The sequence below is a fragment of the Schistocerca nitens genome, chromosome 2 (assembly GCF_023898315.1).
Source record: "Schistocerca nitens isolate TAMUIC-IGC-003100 chromosome 2, iqSchNite1.1, whole genome shotgun sequence".
Taxonomy (NCBI): domain Eukaryota; kingdom Metazoa; phylum Arthropoda; class Insecta; order Orthoptera; family Acrididae; genus Schistocerca; species Schistocerca nitens.
In genome coordinates, this window is record NC_064615.1 from 689,087,947 (window position 1) to 689,110,865 (window position 22,919).

At 37.5% G+C, this 22,919-nt stretch overlaps 1 protein-coding gene and 1 long non-coding RNA gene across 4 annotated transcripts in view; one reads left to right on the forward strand and one right to left on the reverse strand.

Moving 5' to 3' along the window:
* Positions 1–22,919, forward strand: part of LOC126236846 (uncharacterized) — a 117,868-nt gene that overhangs the window by 65,429 nt on the left and 29,520 nt on the right. The window contains exon 3 of one of the 3 annotated variants that reach the window (XR_007544993.1): positions 7,487–7,729. The exons of the other annotated variants lie outside the window; for them this stretch is intronic. This is a non-coding gene — a long non-coding RNA (uncharacterized LOC126236846). Of the gene's footprint in view, positions 1–7,486; positions 7,730–22,919 lie in introns of those variants that run through there. 3 annotated transcript variants of the gene reach the window in all.
* The window catches only part of LOC126236845 (nipped-B protein-like), a 101,144-nt gene continuing 100,368 nt past the window's right edge, over positions 22,144–22,919 (reverse strand). The window contains exons 5-6 of the mRNA XM_049946450.1: positions 22,494–22,658; positions 22,144–22,270 (exon numbers count right to left, since the gene is read on the reverse strand). Coding sequence (XP_049802407.1) covers positions 22,268–22,270; positions 22,494–22,658 — 168 coding nt within the window. The 3' untranslated portion in view covers positions 22,144–22,267. The remainder of the gene's footprint in view (positions 22,271–22,493; positions 22,659–22,919) is intronic.

The following is a 22,919-nucleotide window of genomic DNA, read 5'->3' on the forward strand; positions in this document are numbered from 1 at the left end:
AAGCATCTGTGTAATATCTGCATGCTGATTGAATCTGCCAGTAAAAACTTCAGCAGCCTGCTCTGCATTACTTCAATGTCTCCCTTTAATCTGAGCTGTTGGGGATCCTAAACACTTGGACAGTACTCAAGAATGTGTTGCACTAGTGTTCTATATGCTGTCTCCTTTATGGATGAGCTACACTTTCCCAAAATTCTCCCAATAAAATGAAGTCAACCATTTGCCTTGCCTACTACCAACCTGATGTGCTCATTCCATTTCATATCATTTTACACCATCATGCCTAGATATTTAATTGAAGTGACTCTGTCACGCTGTATTGTATCAATGCTGTATTCGAACATCACAGGTCTATTTCTCCTATTCATCTGCGTTAACTTACATTTTTCTACATTTAGTGCAAACTGCCATTTAGCACACCAACTAAAAATTTTGTCTAAGTCATCTTGTATATTTCTACAGAAATCAATATAATAGAGGGAAACATTCCACGTGGGAAAAATATATCTAAAAACAAAGATGATGTGACTTACCGAACGAAAGCGCTGGCAGGTCGATAGACACACAAACAAACACAAACACACACACAAAATTCAAGCTTTCGCAACAAACTGTTGCCTCATCAGGAAAGAGGGAAGGAGAGGGAAAGACGAAAGGATGTGGGTTTTAAGGGAGAGGGTAAGGAGTCATTCCAATCCCGGGAGCGAAAAGACTTACCTTAGGGGGACGGGTATACACTCGCACACACACACATATCCATCCACACATATACAGACACAAGCAGACATCTCACAAGCAGACGTATTTAAAGACCAGCTTGTGAGATGTCTGCTTGTGTCTGTATATGTGTGGATGGATATGTGTGTGTGTGCGAGTGTATACCCGTCCCCCTAAGGTAAGTCTTTCCGCTCCCGGGATTGGAATGACTCCTTACCCTCTCCCTTAAAACCCACATCCTTTCGTCTTTCCCTCTCCTTCCCTCTTTCCTGATGAGGCAACAGTTTGTTGCGAAAGCTTGAATTTTGTGTGTGTGTTTGTGTTTGTTTGTGTGTCTATCGACCTGCCAGCGCTTTCGTTCGGTAAGTCACATCATCTTTGTTTTTAGATGTATATTTCTACACTTATTCAATGAAGACATGTTCCAGTACACCACAGTGTCATCAGCAAACAGCTCACCCTGTCTGTCAGATCATTTATATATGGAGAGAGAATAAAATTGGTCCTATCACCCTTCCCTGGGTCACTCCTGACAACACCTTTGTCTTTGATGAACACTCATCCTCGAGGATCACTATTACTAAAATAGTCTTTGAGCCACTCACATATCTGGGAAGCTAACCCATAGGTTTGGACCTTTGTCACCAATATGCAGTGGGGCACCATGTCAAATGCTTTATGGAAATTTGGGGATATGGAACCTACCTTTCGCCTTCAATCTGTGGTTTGCAGAATGTCATGAGAGAAAAGCGCAAGCTGAATTTTGTACGAGTGATGCTTCATAAATCCGTTCTGCTATGTGGACAGAAGCTTTTCTGTCTCAAGGAAAGGTATTATATTCAAATTCAGAATGTGTTCAAGAATTTGGTAGCAAGCTGATGTTAATGATATTAGTCTGTAATTATGCAGGTCAGTTTTTTTACCTTTCTTATATACAGGAGTCACATGCACTTTTTCTGTTCGCTTGGGACGTTTTACTGGGTGAGAGATTTGCAATAAATGCAGGATAAGCAAGGGGCCAATGCCACAGAGTACCCTCTGTAAAACTGAATTAGTATTCCATCTAGACCTGGTGACTTATTTGTTTGCAACTCTTTCAGTTGCTTCTCTACGTCATGGATGCCAATTTCTATGTACTCCATCTGGGAGTAAGTATGACAATCAAACAACTGTATGTTTGTACAATCCTCTTGTGTGAATGATTTCTTGAAAGTGAAATTTAAAACTTCAGCTTTCCTTTTCCTGTCTTCTATCGCCACTCAAGAATGGTTGACAAGTGACTGGACAGAAGCCTTCAGCCTGCTTCGTGATTTTTACTTCTGACCAGAAATTTCTCGGGTTGTCGCAAGATCTTACGCTGAAGTATGATGATGGAAGTTGTATGTTTAGTGCGTTGTTTTTCTTATGGATGCATGAATTTAAACTGAATTTGGCCTGTCAACATTTGATGCACTCTTTTACTTCATCAGCATGTTCAGAATTTGATTATTAAACTACCGAAGGTCTTTTCCATCCATAATCCAATTTCTTGGTACAAATGTCTCCAGAGCATGATGTACATTCAGTTTAAATTGTGCCCATAATCCATCTACATCCATCATGCTGGAGCTAAATGATGTCCACTCATTGTATAAGTGGGCTGCTGTCAACTGGTTATTTGCTTTTTCTAGCAGAAACAATCTCCTGGCATTCTTGACAGATTTATTAACTTCAGTAACCATTGTTATTATGATGAGACCATGATCACTAATCCCTTTTTCTCTGCTGAAATTTTGATAAGGTCAAGCCTGCTTGTAGCTACAAGGTCTAAAATAATTCCAGTGTGTGTGGCTTGTTCAAGGCAATTTTCGACAAAAGAGCTCATAAGTATTTCAAAAGACTGTCTATCCATGCCAGCTGTACTGAATCCATAGATTTTCCAGTATATACTTGGTGGGTTAAAGTCCCCTCCAACAAATACTGCACAATCTGGATATTTCCACGATATTGACTGTAGACTTACCTCAAATGATTCTAAAAGTGTCACAGCAGAATCAGGTGGCCAGTAAAAAGTCAAGTTGGTTTCACATAGATCTGTATGCGTATCTAGATAACTTCACTGCCACACTCAAATTCAACCTCAATAGACACAATATTTTTATCAAGTGCAATGAATCCTCCCCCTCCTATGGCATATAATCTGTCCATGAATCGCCAAGTATCTCAGAGCTTTCTACTTTGGGTTTCAGCCAGCTCTCAGTTCTGAGAATAATAAATTTCCTGGAGGGCAGTAAACTAAGGAAAGTTGTTACAAATGCTTCCACAGTTCAATATTCAAATTTTGACAGTTGAAGTATTTCTACATTTTATGCAATCTGATTTCACTCTCTGCATATCAACTGGCGAGTGTTCATCAGAGGACCGCACTAGCACCTAGCCCAAAAAACCCCATGCACACTTCACGAGCACCCCACTACATGGCTAGATGCTTCCTTTGTGGAGTGCATCTCTGACCTACATCTCTGCACCCTGTAACACAGGTCCAGAAATCTGCAGCCATGACTGTCACAGAATTGGCGGAGCCTCTGGTTGAGACCGTACATTCGACTTCAAACCAATGGGCCTGATCGACTCTGAGTATCATGCTGCAAATTGTGAACTCTACTTGCATCCCCCCAAAAAGGACAGCAGTCTTCACCACTTCTGGCAGTCGCCTGTAGGAAATGATGATGTTCTCAAAACCCAAGTGGCATGAGCAAATGGTGACAACATGAGCAACGACTTGCAGACTACTGCACTTTAAATAGCTGCATACAGGGCATCCTCAACATATCAAATTAGCCCCCCCCTTCCCCCCCCAGGTAATGCACAATGCAGGCACATCGAGTGCTCATTAGAATTATTTATGGCCCTGAACGTTATTTTCTGAAGAAGTTCCAAAGCACGCCTAACATTGCTGTTTGTCTGCTCAGACCCTGCTGAAAGGGTGGCCACCTATCAACTCAGGGTTAATGGGCGAGGTCAGACAGCCAGCCTCCACACTGACACTCCATCTCAAATATACAACTGTATAACAAGCTGTCATTTACTCAACAATGTGTGCGGATCCCTTGTGTTGGGTACACTGGAAAGTGTCTCGACAGCAGAGATAATGGGTGAAACAAGTGATGCCTAAGGTGTTACATGCGGTACGTCAGTTGCTCTGCTGCCATTACAGCCTGAGGCAGCAGGCTGCAGACAGCTGACCATGACCATAACCCTCTTCAGCTGTTCACAAACTGTGGCCAGCTCCTCTTTATGCTGTGAACCATGGACGAATGACAACAGGCAGGTTCCAAATTCCTACATGTCCAGAAAAAGTTTGACATGGTGCCTCACTGGATACTGTTAATGAAGGTTTGACCATAAAGAATAGGTTCCCAGATATATGACTGTCTCAAAGACTTTTTTATAAGTATTAGAACTCAGTATGGTCCTTGATGGCAGTTGTTCATCAGAGACAAGAGTCTCATGAGCAGTGGGCCGGAGAAGTGTGATAGGACGCCCCTTGTTCTCTATATACATAAATGATCTATTAAAAACAAAGATTCAATGACTTACCAAATGGGAAAGCGCTGGTAGATAGGCACAATAAAAAACCACACAAACACACACACAAAATTTCAAGCTTTCGCAACCCACAGTTGCTTCGTCAGGAAAGAGGGAAGGAGAGGGAAAGATGAAAGGATGTGGGTTTTAAGGGAGAGGGTAAGGAGTCATTCCAATCCCGGGAGCGAAAAGACTTACCTTAGGGGGAAAAAAGGACAGGTATACACTCGCACACACACACACATATCCATCCACACTTATACGGACACAAGCAGACATATTTAAAGGCAAAGAGTTTGGGCAGAGATGTCAGTCGAGGCTGACTGACATCTCTGCCCAAACTCTTTGCCTTTAAATATATCTGCTTGTGTCTGTATATGTGTGGATGGATATGTGTGTGTGTGCGAGTGTATACCTGTCCTTTTTTCCCCCTAAGGTAAGTCTTTTCGCTCCCGGGATTGGAATGACTCCTTACCCTCTCCCTTAAAACCCACATCCTTTCATCTTTCCCTCTCCTTCCCTCTTTCCTGACGAAGCAATCGTGGGTTGCGAAAGCTTGAAATTTTGTGTGTGTGTTTGTGTGTTTTTTTATTGTGCCTATCTACCAGCGCTTTCCCGTTTGGTAAGTCATGGAATCTTTGTTTTTAATATATTTTTCCCATGTGGAATGTTTCTTTCTATTTTATACATACATGATCTGATAGACAGGGTGAGTCGCAACATGCAGCTGTTTGCTGATGACGCTGTAGAGTGATTAAATGTCTGTAGGAGGATACACAATTACTTACACAGAATTTCTAGTTGATGTCATCAATGGCAGCTTGTTCTAAATGCAGAAAATTGTAATTTAATGTAGATGAGTAGGAAAAACAATCCTGTAATATTTGAATTCAAAGCGTTATTAGTGTACTGCCTGACACATTCATGTCAATTAAATATTATAGAATGAATACATAAGGGTGGTAGTAAAGAAGATGAATGGTCGACTTACTTTTATTGAGAGTGTTTTCAGTTTATTGGGAGTGTTTCAGGAAAGTCCATCTCATCTACAAAGGAGACTACCTATAGAACACTGGGATCTTTTTACTTACTCTCGTATTGCCATCTGCCTCCTTAAATTCATTTTTGCCTAATTACCATTAGTATGCATGAGTATAACCTGCATTGCCATAAAAGAGAAAGGTTGGCCCTCTGTCTTAAGGTCTAATTTTGTGATTAGTTTTGTGTATGTAATTAATTTCCTAATTTATTTTGGCCATTACTAGTTAATATCTTTTGCTATAGGGTGAAATCAGTAATTGTTTCTTGACTTTGATTCTACTGTTGACTTATAAAGAAATATAAATTCTATACTAATTATAAACATTTGGAAGAAGAACTACTAGGATTCTTAAAGTATTTATTTGGCTCTATTCGAAAACATATCAGCAAAGCCAACCCTTAATTAATTCCAAAATAATTACCAGGTTTGTCAAAAGTATTGTTTGTATAACTATATCTGTTAATTTCATTATTTAAACAAAAATTGATGTATTCAGTTTTCAGACGTGAAACATATATTGATTAGAATAACAACAATGCATCAGCTTAACAGTGGAATAAGTGTAACACAAATAGGCCATGTGTTATAACAATTAATAACATTGTCTGTTTAATTTATTTGAAAAATAGTATCACACTTACCGTATTATTCTGCAAGAACTGTGCGGTTAGGTGTTTTTTGCTCATAGACATTCAACAATGAACTATTGTAGCAGTATGCTGATGTTGCCTGCAACCTATTAATGAGGCTTATCAACGTTTACCAATAGTGAACTGGCCACATAATTGTGTAATATTGGGGGGTTGTAAACAGTGAAAATAAAGAGAATTGTGAAACACAACTGTGCAACTGTTGGCTACATCATTCAGTGTTGAACTTCCACCCCCCCTCCCCCCCTTTCCCAATTTTCAGCCAGTATAATAATGCAGTATGTTGACACTGAGGGCTATCAATTAAGAAATAAAGCAGACAAACATCACAACTTAAGTGACCTATTCTTGAGAGTACTGCTCAAGTATTTGAGATCCCCACCAGGTCAGATTAAAAGATGACATTGAAGCAGTTCGGTAGCAAGCTGTTAGTAGATTCGATCAACATCTGAGTGTTACTGAGGTGCTTCGTGAACTGAATTGGGAATCGTTGGAAGACTGCCACCAACATGCGTTTTGCATAAGGACAATGAAATTAAGAGAAATTAGGGCTCATACAGACACATATAGACAGTTGTTTTTCCCTAGCTCTATTTGCGAATCGAACAACTTAGGAAATGACTATTAGTGGTACAAGATACTCTCCGCAGGGCTCTATAAGAAGGCCTATAAATAATGTATGTAGCTGTAGATGAACTAAGTCTACTGTTGCCAGTATGCGGCTGTAGATGGCTAGAAGACTATACTGAAATATCGTGGCAGATGATACTGACGTCTGGCTGTTTGCTTATAATTTTATGAAACAATATTAATCATAGTTCATCCAAATTACTGATTTGGTGAAGGACAAAGACTATACAAAAGTTCATTCCACATGGCTGCCTGTCACATACGTAACAAAAAAATGGACACATCACTAAAGTATGCAGTTCAGAAAATAAAAGCTCAAGCAATTCAGGGTGAATCAATTTGAAGTTCTGACACAACAAACAGAACAAACTAATACCTTAGAATAGATCATCAATGGTGAACAAATCAATGCAGTTAATCCACAACGTAGATGAATGCTTGCAGTAGATAGTGGCAGACTAAATGTGCACACTGTATTAGATATATGGGGCCCCCCAATCAACAGTCAACAAAAAAGCGTTATGTTCAATAAAATATAATTTTGCATTACAAGTATCTGAATGAACAGTTGGTAGTTACTATGATCATAATATCGAATGCATTCTATGTCTTAAAGTAAGTGCCATGATTAGTTCAATAGCATGCAGACAAACTGGACAAGGTGAAAAAGCACTTATTAATTCTCCTGCAATGAGACTGAATAGTAGCATTTATGAGAGAAATTAATTTCATTGTGTTATTTTCTACTCCTGACACAATTCATTCACTGGCATGTATGGTCTTGTTTATTTTCAAATAAAATGCAGCAACTGTGACTATTACTTGTTCATTCTCAGGTTTCTTTTGATGATGTAACAAGGCAAATTCATCACTTTTTCAGCCACCCAACATCTTGGACTACATTGGTGATTTCTTGCGTGCAGAAATATCTTAAGTTCTTTGACATAAATGTGTGAAGGAAATTGAAGCAAACATAGCAATGAGATTCAATGTGAGAGTCAAATGCCCTAAGAGGGCTTCTGTGACACATGCTATTGAAAAATGTAATAGTATGTTCTGGGAACTGCACATAATTATAAATGCACACATCTTCATTGTGGAACATCATATTTTCTAATCCAAACTTTTTTTTACTGTGCGCGAAACACTTAACATTTTTTGTGGCCTCACCATTACTGATGCCTACTGGTTGACAAACTGTAAAAACTACTATTGAATACAAAGAAATATGTATCAATGTACCTTAAATGTAGGCAATGGTGCAGCAAACAAACCTGCTATGTGGCAACCTTGTATATTTACAAACTCTTCTTAATGTACTAAGTTTCTATGATATGTACTGGTGTTTGCTGATAGATTTGAAAACCTAGCGATAGTTCTTGATGAGAGATTACAAGAAATTTATCTTCACAACAATGATGGAATTTTTACTGTCTTAAAATTGATTCCAAATCAGACAAGAACATTGAAGCAATTTGAGAGTTCATTGCGTAAGTATTCCTTATAAGTTTTTAAACAATGGACAGTGACATCCAGATAGCCACAGCGATGGGTGAAAGTGAATGTGCCACAAAAGGACAGCCATTTCAGATGAACAGAGAAGGTCACAGCACATGCCAAGACAAAATAGTGCTGCTTTTAAGATTCTACATGTATTTATGTTGTATTGACATTTTTGTCTGATGTTGAGGATATACCTTGAAACATTTTGCAGTGTTAAATAATTTTAGCTAGTTAACCAAAAATGTGGCATAGGGGTCACTGAAAAACCGGTTCATAAATCATTTGTGGTGTTTCAAAACTGTATATGGCAAATGCAATTTGTATTTTGTGCAATACAAGAGTCAGTTTCCATTTCAGGTATTAAGAAAATGCTTTCCATTTTACTTATGAAATATAACAACACCTGTTTTTATTCCATTTAATATTATAAAATTTTTATCATGTTTTAAGCAGATCTGGAAGTGGCTTCTACACTACACAATTCATTCACTGGCATGTATGGTCTTGTTTATTTTCAAATAAAATGCAGCAACTGTGACTATTACTTGTTCATTCTCAGGTTTCTTTTGATGATGTAACAAGGCAAATTCATCACTTTTTCAGCCACCCAACATCTTGGACACTACACTACACTACACTAACTCTTCAGATATGCAGCCACCTCCCTTGCCCCTTTCGGCTATCTATGCAGTCAGTCAATCAATCACAGAATATTTCACAAAAGATTTGAATCTGCAGTAGTAATAGCCAATAATAGATATGGAGAGAATTATGTCCTAATTTTTTTTGACAATATGACCCACATTTTTATGATAACTATTTAAAAACTAATCAGTTCCTATTACATACAGAGAAAGCAAGATATGCTGCTTCTGCTAGAACTAAACAAGAAAAACTATCTGACTGGAATCTCATTATCTTTCCAAGGCCTTCAACTGTGAAGAGTATAAAGCAGAATGTCTCATTAACAAATCATAAAGTGAGAATGGAACATCATTTGTAGTGCCATCTTAAGTGTGGTGTCCTGCATGGTTTTGGATTTTGGCCTTCTCCTATTCTTAACCTACATAAATAATTTACCAAGGACACTGAAAGACTGTTTAGAAACTGTCGTGTCTTTTGACAGTACAACCATGCATACAAGGCATAGTCATGGACAAAGGCAAACAGGCTTATAACGGCTTCACAGCAAATAAGTAAAAACTTGTTATCATGAAGTTTTCTCAGCATAACGATCTTATATGACATTTTGGGAATGCAACCAGTTGATGAGATTTTGAGTGATATCCTGCTAGACAAATTAGAATATGTTGGTATACGAGGAGTGGCAAAAAAGTGGTTTCAGTCATATCTCCATAGTAGGAAACAGGTAGTAGAAATTGCAACAACAAACTGTAAAAACCAAAGTATTGTTTACAGATCGGATATTCATACTGTGCCAATTGGGGTACCGCAGGGGAGTGTTCTAGGACCTCTCCTATTTCTTCTTTACATAAATGATATCAAGATTCCAGTAAATGGTACTCACATAACCCTGTTTGCGGATGACACAAACATTGTAGTAACTGACATAAACCGGGTATTGCCAACATTTGCAACCAGTTATAGAATATTTGCAAAATTGGTTTGAAATGAAAAAAATAGCCATAAATATCTCTAAAACTAATTATATCCATTACAGGAAAACAAAGTCACACTCTGATCTGGATCTCAGAATACAAAATAAAGAAATTGTGAGAGTTGCTACCACAAAATTCTTAGGTGTACATATAGACGAAAATTTAGACTGGAAATCTCACATCCTGTATCTCTCTCATAAGTCAAGCTCTGCCTGCTTTGCATTATGTGTTATTAGCTTTGTATGTAGTAGGGAATGTAGCAGATCTGTTTACTTTGCTTATATACATTCTACTATTACCTATGGCCTCACCTTCTGGGGTCATAGTACGAAAAATCACAAAACCATCTTCACTCTACAAAAATGAGCTGTTAGAATAATTACCAACAGTTCAAGGCTAATTCCTTCAAAGCAATTATTTCAACAGCTAAATATTCTACCCCTACCGTGACTCTATATACAAAAAAGCGTAAGTAATGTAAAAAGAAATATTGACAATTTCAAATCCAACTCGGATCTACATACTTATAACACAAGAAAGTGCAATGACATTCATATTAAAAGAGTTAACAAGGCTTTGGTGCAGAAACAAACAAACATACAAGGAAGTAGATTGTATAACAGATTACTGGTAAAGATAAAAGAAATAAAAAAAATTGTCTTCATTTAAAGAAGCAATATTCAAATTTTTAATGATCAACTGCTATTATAGTGTCAATGAATACCTGGAATAGCTTCATACAAAACAATTAGATTTATGTACTCTGTGCCAATAGTAATTTTTATCTTACTGTTGCTATGATCTAAATAAATAATATGTACAAAAGTGTTAGAATTATTATCTAAATATCAACTGTGTATTCCATATAAAAAGTCTTTCTCATACATTAATGTAATTAATTGAAGTTGTACATGCTATTTCAATGTGGTCTGATGTTGTGTATTGTGTAGTCTACTATGCACATTTGTATTGTGTAGAGTATTGTTCACCCTTTATGAAATCCATGCAATGTACATTGTCTCTGGATGAATAAACTACTACTACTACTACTAATTCCAATACTTAACAATCTGAGTAGATTTGTTACAATTTGTTGTTAAGTATACTTTACAGGAGTGGACTGCATTGGGTGCTTCTGCCTTTTAATGTACAATTTATGTCATTCCACATCACTGAAGTTTCTCTTTCATTATGAGGTTTACATAATGTAAATGAGTGAATACACCAGCAATTCAGTTCTTTTGCTTGCCTGTATCTTCAAATTTGTTTTGTGAATGAGATCAAAATACTATCTGCAGAATCGATTTCCTTGTTTGCTCTACCTGCTGTAATACTCTCCAGAGTATTCATAACACATCCACAAAACAGAGTATCTGTCACTATACAGTATTTCATTCTTTTTTTCAAACATATGAGCAGATGGCCCATTTGAATGTGTGTATCAGTTCCTAGGGAAAAAAAGGGAACTGTATTAGCTGACAGTAGCCCAAGAACCATCATCAGGATTTGTCCCTCCACTACCTTCAACAGTTAAAGACCATTTTTATTTATTTATTTATTTGGCATCCAATAGATCACACATGTGATATAGGATTTGTCATTTGATTACATGTAACACATAACAACAAATACACATAATAAATTGACAAACATATACAAACAGCAAACAAATTACATACACATAGTACATAAGTAGTTTACCAGAACTTATTACCCAAAAAACAAAAGTACGTGCTCACGATAAACAATTTTAGATAATGAACTATGCCTTATACACAAAACGTGTTACTGATATACACAAAATGTATTACGGATATTTAACAGATTTTTCCTAAGTATCATAATTACAAAGTTGAAAACATCATTAAATTAGTCTGAATTTTTAAAAAATAAGTAGGCTACAGGTTTCAATCCACAGTCTGAGACAGGTATTCATTTATACTGTAGTAGCATTTTTCCATCAAGTATTTTTTTACTTCATGCTTGAAATTATTTTTGCCTTTCAATTCTTTAATTTGAGATGGAAGTGCATTTAAAAGCTTTATTCCTAAGTGGAATACATAGGGAATGTGGAAGTCTTTACGATGCCTTGTATTGTGATCATGGTAGCTTGAGTTGATTTGGAGATCACAGTTATTTTTACTTATCATTTCCAGGCATTTAAAAATATATATTGATGGTATTGTAAATATCTTTAGTTGTCTGAATAAGGGTCTACAGTGAGTTTGTGGTGGGCTGTGTGTCATGATACGAATAGCTCTTTTTTGCATAATAAAAATGTCATTTAGTCTTGACCTGGTTTTTCCCCAAAAACTTATGCCATAGCTTGCAACTGATTGGAAATAACTGAAATACACTGCTCTAATACATTCTTTGCTGCATACCTTGGATATTATTCTTAAGGCAAAACATGCTGAGCTAAGTTTCTGAGTAAGATATACACTGTGTTCGTTCCAGTTTAAATCTTGGTCAATTCGCATTCCCAGAAACTTTGTGGTGCACACTTTTTCTATTTGTTTGCTATCCAGCATAAGGCACATATTTTCCCCTTGACACTTGCTTCCATACTGTATACAGTTTGTTTTCTTTGTATTTAATGTCAGCTTATTTGAATAAAACCATGACTGTATGTATGAGAGCGTTTTCTCTGCTGTAGTACATCATCATATGATGTGCCTCCACCATCATTAGCAGCATCACAGGCAAGCAAAAGCACAATAATCAGGAAGTGCTCAACTCTACAGGATTTTCTGTATCTGACGTCAGTACCAGGACTATTGTAACTCAAGTAACTATAAGTGCACTACTTATAAGCTCTAATTGCAATTTACAACAGTCAAAATCAAACATGAATCTAGCATTTTTATCAAAATGTGAAACAACTAGCTAGTAACATGATGCAGCATGAGTCAGAGTGTGGACCTTTTCAACAGCTCTGTCTCCTCTAAAATGGATTGTTCCTTATGAGCTGTGAAAAATACATGCTTAATACTAATGGTGCCATGAGAGAAAATGACCAACTTTGTATATTTCACCAAGATGTTATGGGTCTAGGAAACAAACCTGACGAGGTGTCTGTCTGCACAAATGCAAGTTATGCACTAGATAATGCACATATATTATGTTTTAATGAACATCATATGAAGGAAAGGACTGACCAGATCCAACTAAATAAGTACAACTCAGCAGTTTACTGCACTAGAGATACATAGGAGAAAGGTGGAATGATAATGTATAACAGATTAAAAGACTGTAATGAGCTCTTTTAAACTGATGGCAGTTGTCAACTGTCCCACAAAAATGACAATGCACTGCATAAGCCCAGCTGACAATATTTTTATTACAATTGTTATAACATAATATTATGTGTAAGACAAATTTTAATTATTCTTCTGAACATAATGGCCAGCTGTTGAAAATGCACAGTGTAAGCCCTACTAACAAGAGTTGTTATATAAATAGATCCTTTAAGCAGTCCACAGTGAAAATATGTAACCTCTCAACAGGAATTTGCAGCAGCTGGAATGGGGCATATTATATCAGGATAAAAATGTCAATAACAAATTTTACCTGTTCCTCAATGAATTTGCTGTCTCATTTGAAGCTTTATTCCCTAAGAGAATGTCAAAAAGCATTGGCAGCAGTATGTGGCTCACTGTGCAACTAAAACAATGAGAATTCTTTACACTCAACACAGAAATTCTAATACAGCTTTGGGATGGGGTTTGGTTTGGTTGTTTGGGGAAGGAGACCAGACAGCGAGGTCATCGGTCTCATCGGATTAGGGAAGGATGGGGAAGGAAGTCGACCGTGTCCTTTCAGAGGAACCATCCTGGCATTTGCCTGGAGTGATTTAGGGAAATCACGGAAAACCTAAATCAGGATGGCCGGATGCGGGATTGAACCGTCGTCCTCCCGAATGCGAGTCCAATGTCTAACCACTGCGCCACCTCGCTCGGTCTTTGGGATGGGGAGCAATATAAATTATACCGCAGCATCCTAAAGAATATGATTAAAAATTCGAGGTTATCTTCATTACAACTGAAATTGACAGTGCAAATAACAAAATAAAGACAATTTATACAGAAATTATTGAAGTATGTCATAATGAAAGCATGATAGATGAATATGAATTTGTCTATATCTTCAACAACCATTTTTTGACTGTAGCTGATCAAACTGATAATAAAGAGGATATGGGTGAAGCCACAAACCTTCTAAAAAAGTCAGTGCAGAACAAAATTGGCTAGATGCACATATCCATACCACAACACATGAGATTGAGGTGTGATTAGACAAATGAAAAACAAAAATGGTGCTGGTGTGAGCAATATATCAAAGTAATGAAGCACTGCTGTAAGTGTATTTTTAAAGTTCTCTGTCACATATCTAATGAGCCTCTGAATCAACCACATCTGCAACTGTCAAACCAATTGACAAAAATGGCAATAAAGCTGAGGTTTCCAAATACCAGCCAATTTCTTTGCTAACAAGTCTTTCTAAAATTCTGGAGAAGATTATGAACAAGCTGATTATTGATCATCTTAATAAACAAAATATGCTTAATAACAGTCAGTGTGGATTAGAAAAGGGTATTTCAACTGAACAGGCCATTTTCTCATTTGTTAACCCACTCCTAGAATTCATAAACAATAAAATGTCAACTGTTGGAATCTTTTGTTATCTATCGAAAGCATTCAACTGGGAAGATCACAAAATTCTACTAGGGACGATTGAGCACTATGGCCTGAATGGTAAGAAATGGATGCGGATCAAATTATATCTAGATGACAGAAATCAAAAGGTAGTGTTGAATGGCACCTGCCTGTTCTGACTGGGGCACAGTGAAATGTGGAGTATCACAGGGCTCAGTGCTTGATCCCTTATGATTCTCAATCTCCTTCAGTGACCTTCCCCATTTTTAATGACCTCAAAGTTGACAGGACGTTAAACCCTATCTTCCTTCCTTCAATGACCTTCCATGGAGTAACAAAAAAGCACACTTCACCTTATTTGCAGATGACACAACCATTATGACTGACAAAGTACCCACTTGCAATCTACAGAACACTGCTACCACTGTGTTCAAAGCAGCACTAGATTGGTTCATATCAAATGGTGTGTCCCTCAATGTTAACAAGACTCATTTCATTCAGTTTTGCACAGCACATAAAAAACACATAGATATTATAATAAAATATATTGACAAAGAAACATTGACAGCTGAGTCCTCCAAGTTCATGGGATTACATATTAATAGCTACCTTACCTGGTCTGTTAACATCCTTAACCTACATAAAACTCTAGATTCAGCAGCATTTTTCATTCACTCAATTACATCTATTTATGATTTGAAAACAATCACAGCTGCATAACTTGAATATCTCCATTCACTTATGAAATGTGTAATCATAAAAATCAAGTAAAAACAGTCTCAATTGTGTTTTCAGATTTTTATTCGGTAGCAACCGGTTTGGGCCCTTTCCTCAGACCTTCTTCAGGCTTTTCTCCACCATCCTGTCTGTAGGTGGCAACAGACAGAGCAAGATTCATAGAAGTAAGGAAGAGGTGAGTGACACCCTTACTTCTACAGATCTCACTCCACCTGTAGCCGTAATGGCAGGGAAACACCTGAAAAATGGTCAGCTAAAAATTAAAAAAATCTGAAAATACAACCGAGACTGCTTTTATTTGATTTTTAGCATTGCTGCTTTGCTCCATTTGTAGAATGCTATCAAAAATTTTACATGGAATCATATTGTGGTATCAACGTTTGATACAACACTTGTTAGGGGTTGCAGTTATCGACTGTGGTCTGTACTAGTATCACAGGACCCACGAGTCGAGATTAGAGCCGCTAGCGCCGCTCCGCGGCTTGAAACAAGTCTCTAGCATGTGCTCGGCCACTCTTGCTTGGAATGTCAAATAGGAAAGTAGTATAACCTTCAGCTGATAGGAAGCAACCTCTAACAAGGTGCTTAGTTAAAGTATGGCCTATGTGATGCCTCTATAGCTCTCTGTTTGTAATTATATTCCTCCTGACTATGAAGACTCCTGTACCACCAGTTAAGCACAATATACTATTTTTAACCAACAACTTCTAATTATTTTAGTTGTTGTAGGCACAGACCATGCAGCCAGTTCCTTATAAACTTCACTGACAAACCTGCTGTATATGCAAAGAAGAGATTTGTATGTTTTTATTTAGCATTGGCCGCCAGTCACTTACATTGGCAGTGATTCATTCATCGTCATCATAACACATATTCTGGGTAAAAACCAGTCACAAGCAAATAGTATTTATGGCACAAGAGAGTATCATCAGAGATAGGAGTAGAGTCCTCCCTTGATGCTCTTGCTGTAATGTATTGAAACAGGTGCCATAACAATACATTTTTTCACTTATGTGCTTTGTCAATATAAATTGCACAATTTACAAAATAAATGATGCATATCATGAACATGATCCGAGATGTAAACATGGGCTTCAAAAAGATATCAAAAATCTTCCAATTCATATCAAATCAATCACTGAGGACCTGACCGAAACGAAAAAAATTATATAAATTTTTTATCTCTTGGAGAGCTCTCTCTGTTATTTATAGGAACTTGTAGACAGTGTGTAATATTTTGTGTACTGTGTTTACTTTTAAGTGTTTCTATATGAAGTTACTATGTAGCATTGGTATCTCACTTTTTAGCAGAATGCTTTATATGTGTGTCAGAGAGTAAGCCTCATAATTTGAAAGTATGTCTATTATTACTAACATCATCTGAGCACTTGGGCCTCACTTTTCATGTGCCTGTTTACATATAATTTAGATTGTAAGCCTAATAACAGGTTTTTAATTTGCGCAGTATTTACTGACAAAGTGCTTCACCTTTGGTCTTATATTAAAATAGCTGAGGGCTGTAACATCAGCAACGATACGGTTGCTCAAATCTCCACTGTTGCTTGGAATTATTAAATCAACTTATTGTTGTGTGAGTGTGAAAAACCTCTACATCTTACAATGCAGTGAAAATAGTTATTTTATTAATGGTCATCCTACAAGCCTACTAATTAGCAAATTTTTATAATTCTAATCTAAGAATTCAAAATTTTTTATTGACTAAAACGGATGGAAGATTGTTATATCACAACAGAATTTTTCTCATATTATTTGACATCTATCTTTTTCCCACTAGGTATACCTTTCCCTAGGCAAAGCCTGGCTCCCGAATAGCTTATTTGACAGAAATGTTGTTAAAAATCAACAGTTGAAATTCATTACTTCATGGATCAAACACAAACCTGTGTAATGTGCAAGACCATATGAATCGTTCATTAAAAACTGTGTAGTTTGGGAAATCTGTCTATATTCTGATCAAATTGAGTGTTTTGATACCATTCACGATTTCCTAGAAGAAATTCAAATTACTTTGGACGAAAATGTCAATAATAAAATTAAGGAAGATATGAACAGATTTGGAAAAAATTAAAACAATATTTTCCTGGTCTATCTAGTAATAATAACTGGATTCACAATCACCGGGAAAAGACTATTTTTGAATCCACATGAAATGTAAACTGAAAGGATCAGCAGTTTGAAACTTCCTGTGACCAAGTTATAGAAAATAAATCTATGTCACCCATGAGTTTCTGGTTAAGCGTAAAGACTGAGTTTCCTACACTATCCAATAAAGTGGTAACAAGTTTATTACCTGTCTCATACTCATATCTGTGCGAAAAGACTTTTTCTTCTTACACACATATAAAAAATAAATCCAGAAACAAACTTCACACTGAAAGTAATCTGAAACTGTCTCTACCTTCTGTGGCTCCTGATTTCAAAGTTATGTCACATGCAAAGCACATAGATTCTCCTCAACGAATTCCAAGGAAGGGTTTAGCCAGTCAGTTCAACATTGAAAACTTTCAGATTAAGAGAAAAGTGTAAAATACGAGGGCAGTTCAATAAGTAATGCAACACATTTTTTTCTGAAACAGGGGTTGTTTTATTCAGCATTGAAATACACCAGGTTATTCCCCAATCTTTTACCTACACAACACTATTTTTCAACGTAATCTCCATTCAATGCTACGGCCTTACGCCACCTTGAAATGAGGGCCTGTATGCCTGCACGGTACCATTCCACTGGTCGATGTCGGAGCCAACGTCGTACTGCATCAATAACTTCTTCATCATCCGCGTAGTGCATCCCACGGATTGCGTCCTTCATTGGGCCAAACATATGGAAATCCGACGGTGCGAGGTCGGGGCTGTAGGGTGCATGAGGAAGAACAGTCCACTGAAGTTTTGTGAGCTCCTCTCGGGTGCGAAGACTTGTGTGAGGTCTTGCGTCGTCATGAAGAAGGAGAAGTTCGTTCAGATTTTTGTGCCTACGAACACGCTGAAGTCGTTTCTTCAATTTCTGAAGAGTAGCACAATACACTTCAGAGTTGATCGTTTGACCATGGGGAAGGACATCGAACAGAATAACCCCTTCAGCGACCCAGAAGACTGTAACCATGACTTTACCAGCTGAGGGTATGGCTTTAAACTTTTTCTTGGTAGGGGAGCGGGTGTGGCGCCACTCCATTGATTGCCGTTTTGTTTCAGGTTCGAAGTGATGAACCCACGTTTCATCGCCTGTAACAATCTTTGACAAGAAATTGTCACCCTCAGCCACATGACGAGCAAGCAATTCCGCACAGATGGTTCTCCTTTGCTCTTTATGGTGTTCGGTTAGACAAAGAGGGACCCAGCAGGAACAAACCTTTGAATATCCCAACTGGTGAACAATTGTGACAACACTACCAACAGAGATGTCAAGTTGAGCACTGAGTTGTTTGATGGTGATCCGTCGATCATCTCGAACGAGTGTGTTCGCACGCTCTGCCATTGCAGGAGTCACAGCTGTGCACGGCCGGCCCGCACGCGGGAGATCAGACAGTCTTGCTTGACCTTGCGGCAATGATGACACACGCTTTGCCCAACGACTCACCATGCTTTTGTCCACTGCCAGATCACCGTAGACATTCTGCAACCGCCTATGAATATCTGAGATGCCCTGGTTTTCCGCCAAAAGAAACTCATCACTGCCCGTTGTTTGCAACGCACATCCGTTACAGACGCCATTTTAACAGCTCCGTACAGCGCTGCCACCTGTCGGAAGTCAATGAAACTATACGAGACGAAGCAGGAATGTTTGAAAATATTCCACAAGAAATTTCCGGTTTTTTCAACCAAAATTGGCCGAGAAAAAAAATGTGTTGCATTACTTATTGAACTGCCCTCGTAGAATGAAATTCTAGAAACATCCCCCAGGCTGTGGCTAAGCCGTGTCTCCGCAATATCCTTTCTTCCAGGGGTGCTAGTTCTGCAAGGTTCGCAGGAGAGCCTCTGTGGAGTTTGGAAGGTAGGAGACAAGATACTGGTGGAATTAAAGCTGTGAGGACGGAGCGTGAGTCGTGCTTGGGTAGCTCAGTCGGTAGAGCACTTGCCCGCGAAAGGCAAAGGTCCTGAGTTCGAGTCTTGGTCCAGCACACAGTTTTAATCCGCCAGATAGTTTCAAGTGTAAAATACTTTAATATTGCATACTAGAACTACCCACCATGTGAAAGCCTCATCAGTGCTTTTGATGAGGTACAGGCGAAATGTAGAGCATTAAAAAGCATTAGGGTTATTAAACCATTTGCTTTGAATTCAATAACTTCCATGTTACAGTAAGTACTTTTTTGTGTTAGATTCATCATTTTTCAGTAGCATAATCAGGCCCTCTTTGAGTCTGTGCCGTGACATCTACAGGCTCTTTCTGTCGCATGTGGTGGCTTCACTCCATACTGGACTCTCATAGGCAGAGTGTGTATACAGTTCGGTAGCCCTAATCATTTATGTGTTGTCATTTCCCTAACCTGGGGAAGTACAGCTGAGCTCGACTACTCGCGGTGCTGGCAACATGATGAAGTGGTCAGCCGCAGCCAGTATCAGGCAGGTAAATGTGGCACAATGCATGGCTCTGGTTATTACTGTAATAATCTCACACATTCTACATTCAGGAAATACACTTGCACCACGGATGCTTGGAAGTAAAATATATAAGTGCTTAGAAGATGCATTTTGTAAATGTAAACTTTCAAGGCTGAAATGTTACAATTAATAAAATGTTCCAGGCTATTATGCCATGGTCAAATGGATTTCACCTCCATCTGTGAAGGATATTTTGAAGGTCTGATTCACAGTTTGCTACTGGCAACAAAATTCTGCTTCTGTGAGCTTCTGCATGACATCACATGTTTTAAATAAGCGAGCGCAATTGGCCATTGTTGACTCCCATCGTCTGCTGTTGCTATCATCCCATGGTGGAAGATTGGCACACGTATTCTTAAGCATCAGAATCCAAATGTCATTCAATTTCACACCCTCCTCCTTCCTACTGAAATTCCTGAGGTGTTTGACAATCTCTATGGCCTCTCTGTGTAGCCTTTTATGGTATCCGCTTGTGGTTGCCAGTACTCGAGTCCTATCAAAATGAATGTGCTGGTCTCCTGGCTGCAAAGCATGTTCCATAACAGCTAATCTGTCAATTTCCCCTCTTCCGCAATTGCCCTTGAGCTCTTCTACTCATCTTTGACCGTTCTTTTTGTAGTACCCAAGTACACCTCCCAACTATATGGAATCCTGAAATTCCAGCATTTTCCAGCAGTTGGCATGCATCCTTGGTCGATTTTGGGTGATCTTGTATCTTCTGTATGGATTTGTAGATTACTGCGACGTTCTGCCTTTTTAAGATTTTTCTATGCGGTCAGTCATGTCCTTAATGAATGGCAGGAAAACTTTCAATTTCACCAGTGCTTGAGCATTGCTATGATTTCTACACGAGCATTGGTGAGATGTTTTATTCTGTGTCGAGCAGCTCTGGTTCGCAGATTTTCCTTTCTCTGTCTGCCCACAGCAAAATAGCCTCGAATACCTCATTAATTGTAAGACACATTTTGTTATTTTTGTGTGTGTACTTAACTTGCTCCTATGAAGAATGCCCATAACAATAAAATCATATTAAGTAAGATTATGATGGGAATTCTCATGTGCTAAAGATATTGTTATGTACTGCTAAAGTAATAGTGCAGAACTAGAAATAAGTATTCAGCAGTTTATTCACAAGTCTTTCATAACATGTATAGAAACAACAGAATAGAATATGTAACAACAAATTAAGGACAAGAAAGGAAAGGAAAGAGAGGCAGAGGAAGGAGGAGGAGCAGGGGGGGGGGGGAGGGAGACAGCAGTAAAAAATGTTTGTTTACTTTTAAATTTTTATTCATCATTCCCCAATGAAATTCTGAGCGTCTTCCTATTTCCATATATTACATTAGAATATCAGCTGAGAAAATTCGTCCAATTGCTTGAAGGAAGCATATGTAAAAAGTGAGTGCAATAACTGGTGCAAAGTACAATCAAATTTCTTTGTATGGCCATTAATATCTACATGGGAGTTACCATAGTAAAACTCTCAATCATTACTGCTGTACAATACTTTGTTGTTCTCTCTAGTAACATAACCATAGACCTTCTTTTTAATAACTTGTTTACAACATGAAATGGTGAAACATGAAACTGATAAGACTTATTTAGTACTGCACATATATGAATATTTAAATATTTTTTTATTACTGAGGTAAGACACATGTGAAGCAACTGCACTGTTACATGCACAATGCCAATTACATTCTATACTGACAACAGATAAACAACTATCGACTAAACATAACAAGTAACAACTGTTCTCTGTATATTAACATAAAAAGTTAACAGCAACAAGTTAAACATTTGTAGACTCTATATAAACTATACAGCATTTAACAACATAGAAATACAACAATATAGACTAAAAACAGTAAAATAAGTAGGCACAACAACTTTCTCTGTAGTGGACATGGACAGCTGATAGGCACATACACAGCTCAGATTTTGAACATTATTTCTTCTTCAGAGTTGCTCACACATACACTATAGTCTCCATGCACTTTGGCTTGATTTTGGATCAGGAGAATGCAAATCTCTCTCTCTCTCTCTCTCTCTCTCTCTCTCTCTCCCCCCCCCCCCCCACACACACACACACACTGTTTGTGTACATGTGTGTGTGTGTGTGTGTGGGGGGGGGGGCAAGGGCTAACATTTGCTCTATGAAGATGATGCAACTTTGGTTTGTTACGTTGTTTAACTTATTTTTTATATGCATTTCAGTTGCTCAGCACCTTTACTAGACAGTGAATATTTACCATTACTCATATCATTACCAATATTAAATACAATTAAGAAAAGCAATTCTGTTAGTTGAAAGGGTGCCCATTATTTCAAAATAAATAACAGTAACACTCACTACACAATATTTAGTAAATAACTTAATTTGTATACATATTTCTTAATAATGTGAAACTAATAAATGTAGTATTAATTTCCAAGCAGTTTCTGCTCCACCTGTATTCTGTGATCTTTGCAGTTTCTCTTTGGCATGTAGCATAAGATTTGGAAGCAATATCACAAGCAGAAACATCACTATAAAGAAAAACAAATCAGAATGAAACATAAGTTTCCACAACAATCTAGTGTACAACAGATTTGAAACTGCTAATAGCTGCTACTAATTCAAAAGGTTTATTTATTACTGACACATATGCAATTGAGAATGATCTGTTTTATGCCATATACACTTTGATTTTACTCCAACACAGAATATTAATAAATTGTTAATGTAAGACAGTTAAAACTTCGTATTTACCATATCATATGATCCATCAGATATGTCATTAAAACTGCTATGATTCTCTTCTTCAGTTTCATCTTCTGATGTCCTTCTTTGTTTCTTTCCTATTTTTTTCTTGCAATTTAATTTTTTCCGTTTGTGTGAATCCTTCCTACTAGGGGCACTCTTAGGTACATTACTCTGCCAAGACCAGAACATTTCAAAATTATGAAACCATAGAAATTATGTAACGCCAAAATTATTAAACTGAAATCACTACAGCATTTATTGGAATTCTATGCTCAGAATAATTCCATTGTTTAAATGCATAATTCACTGCTCAAAATAACAGAACTGATTTAAACATTTTGAATCATACTTAGACATGCTTTAACATACCCTCCATATTAAGATGTATTTTTACTCAAATTTTTTAGCGTTTTGATCAATTTGTGTTTAGCA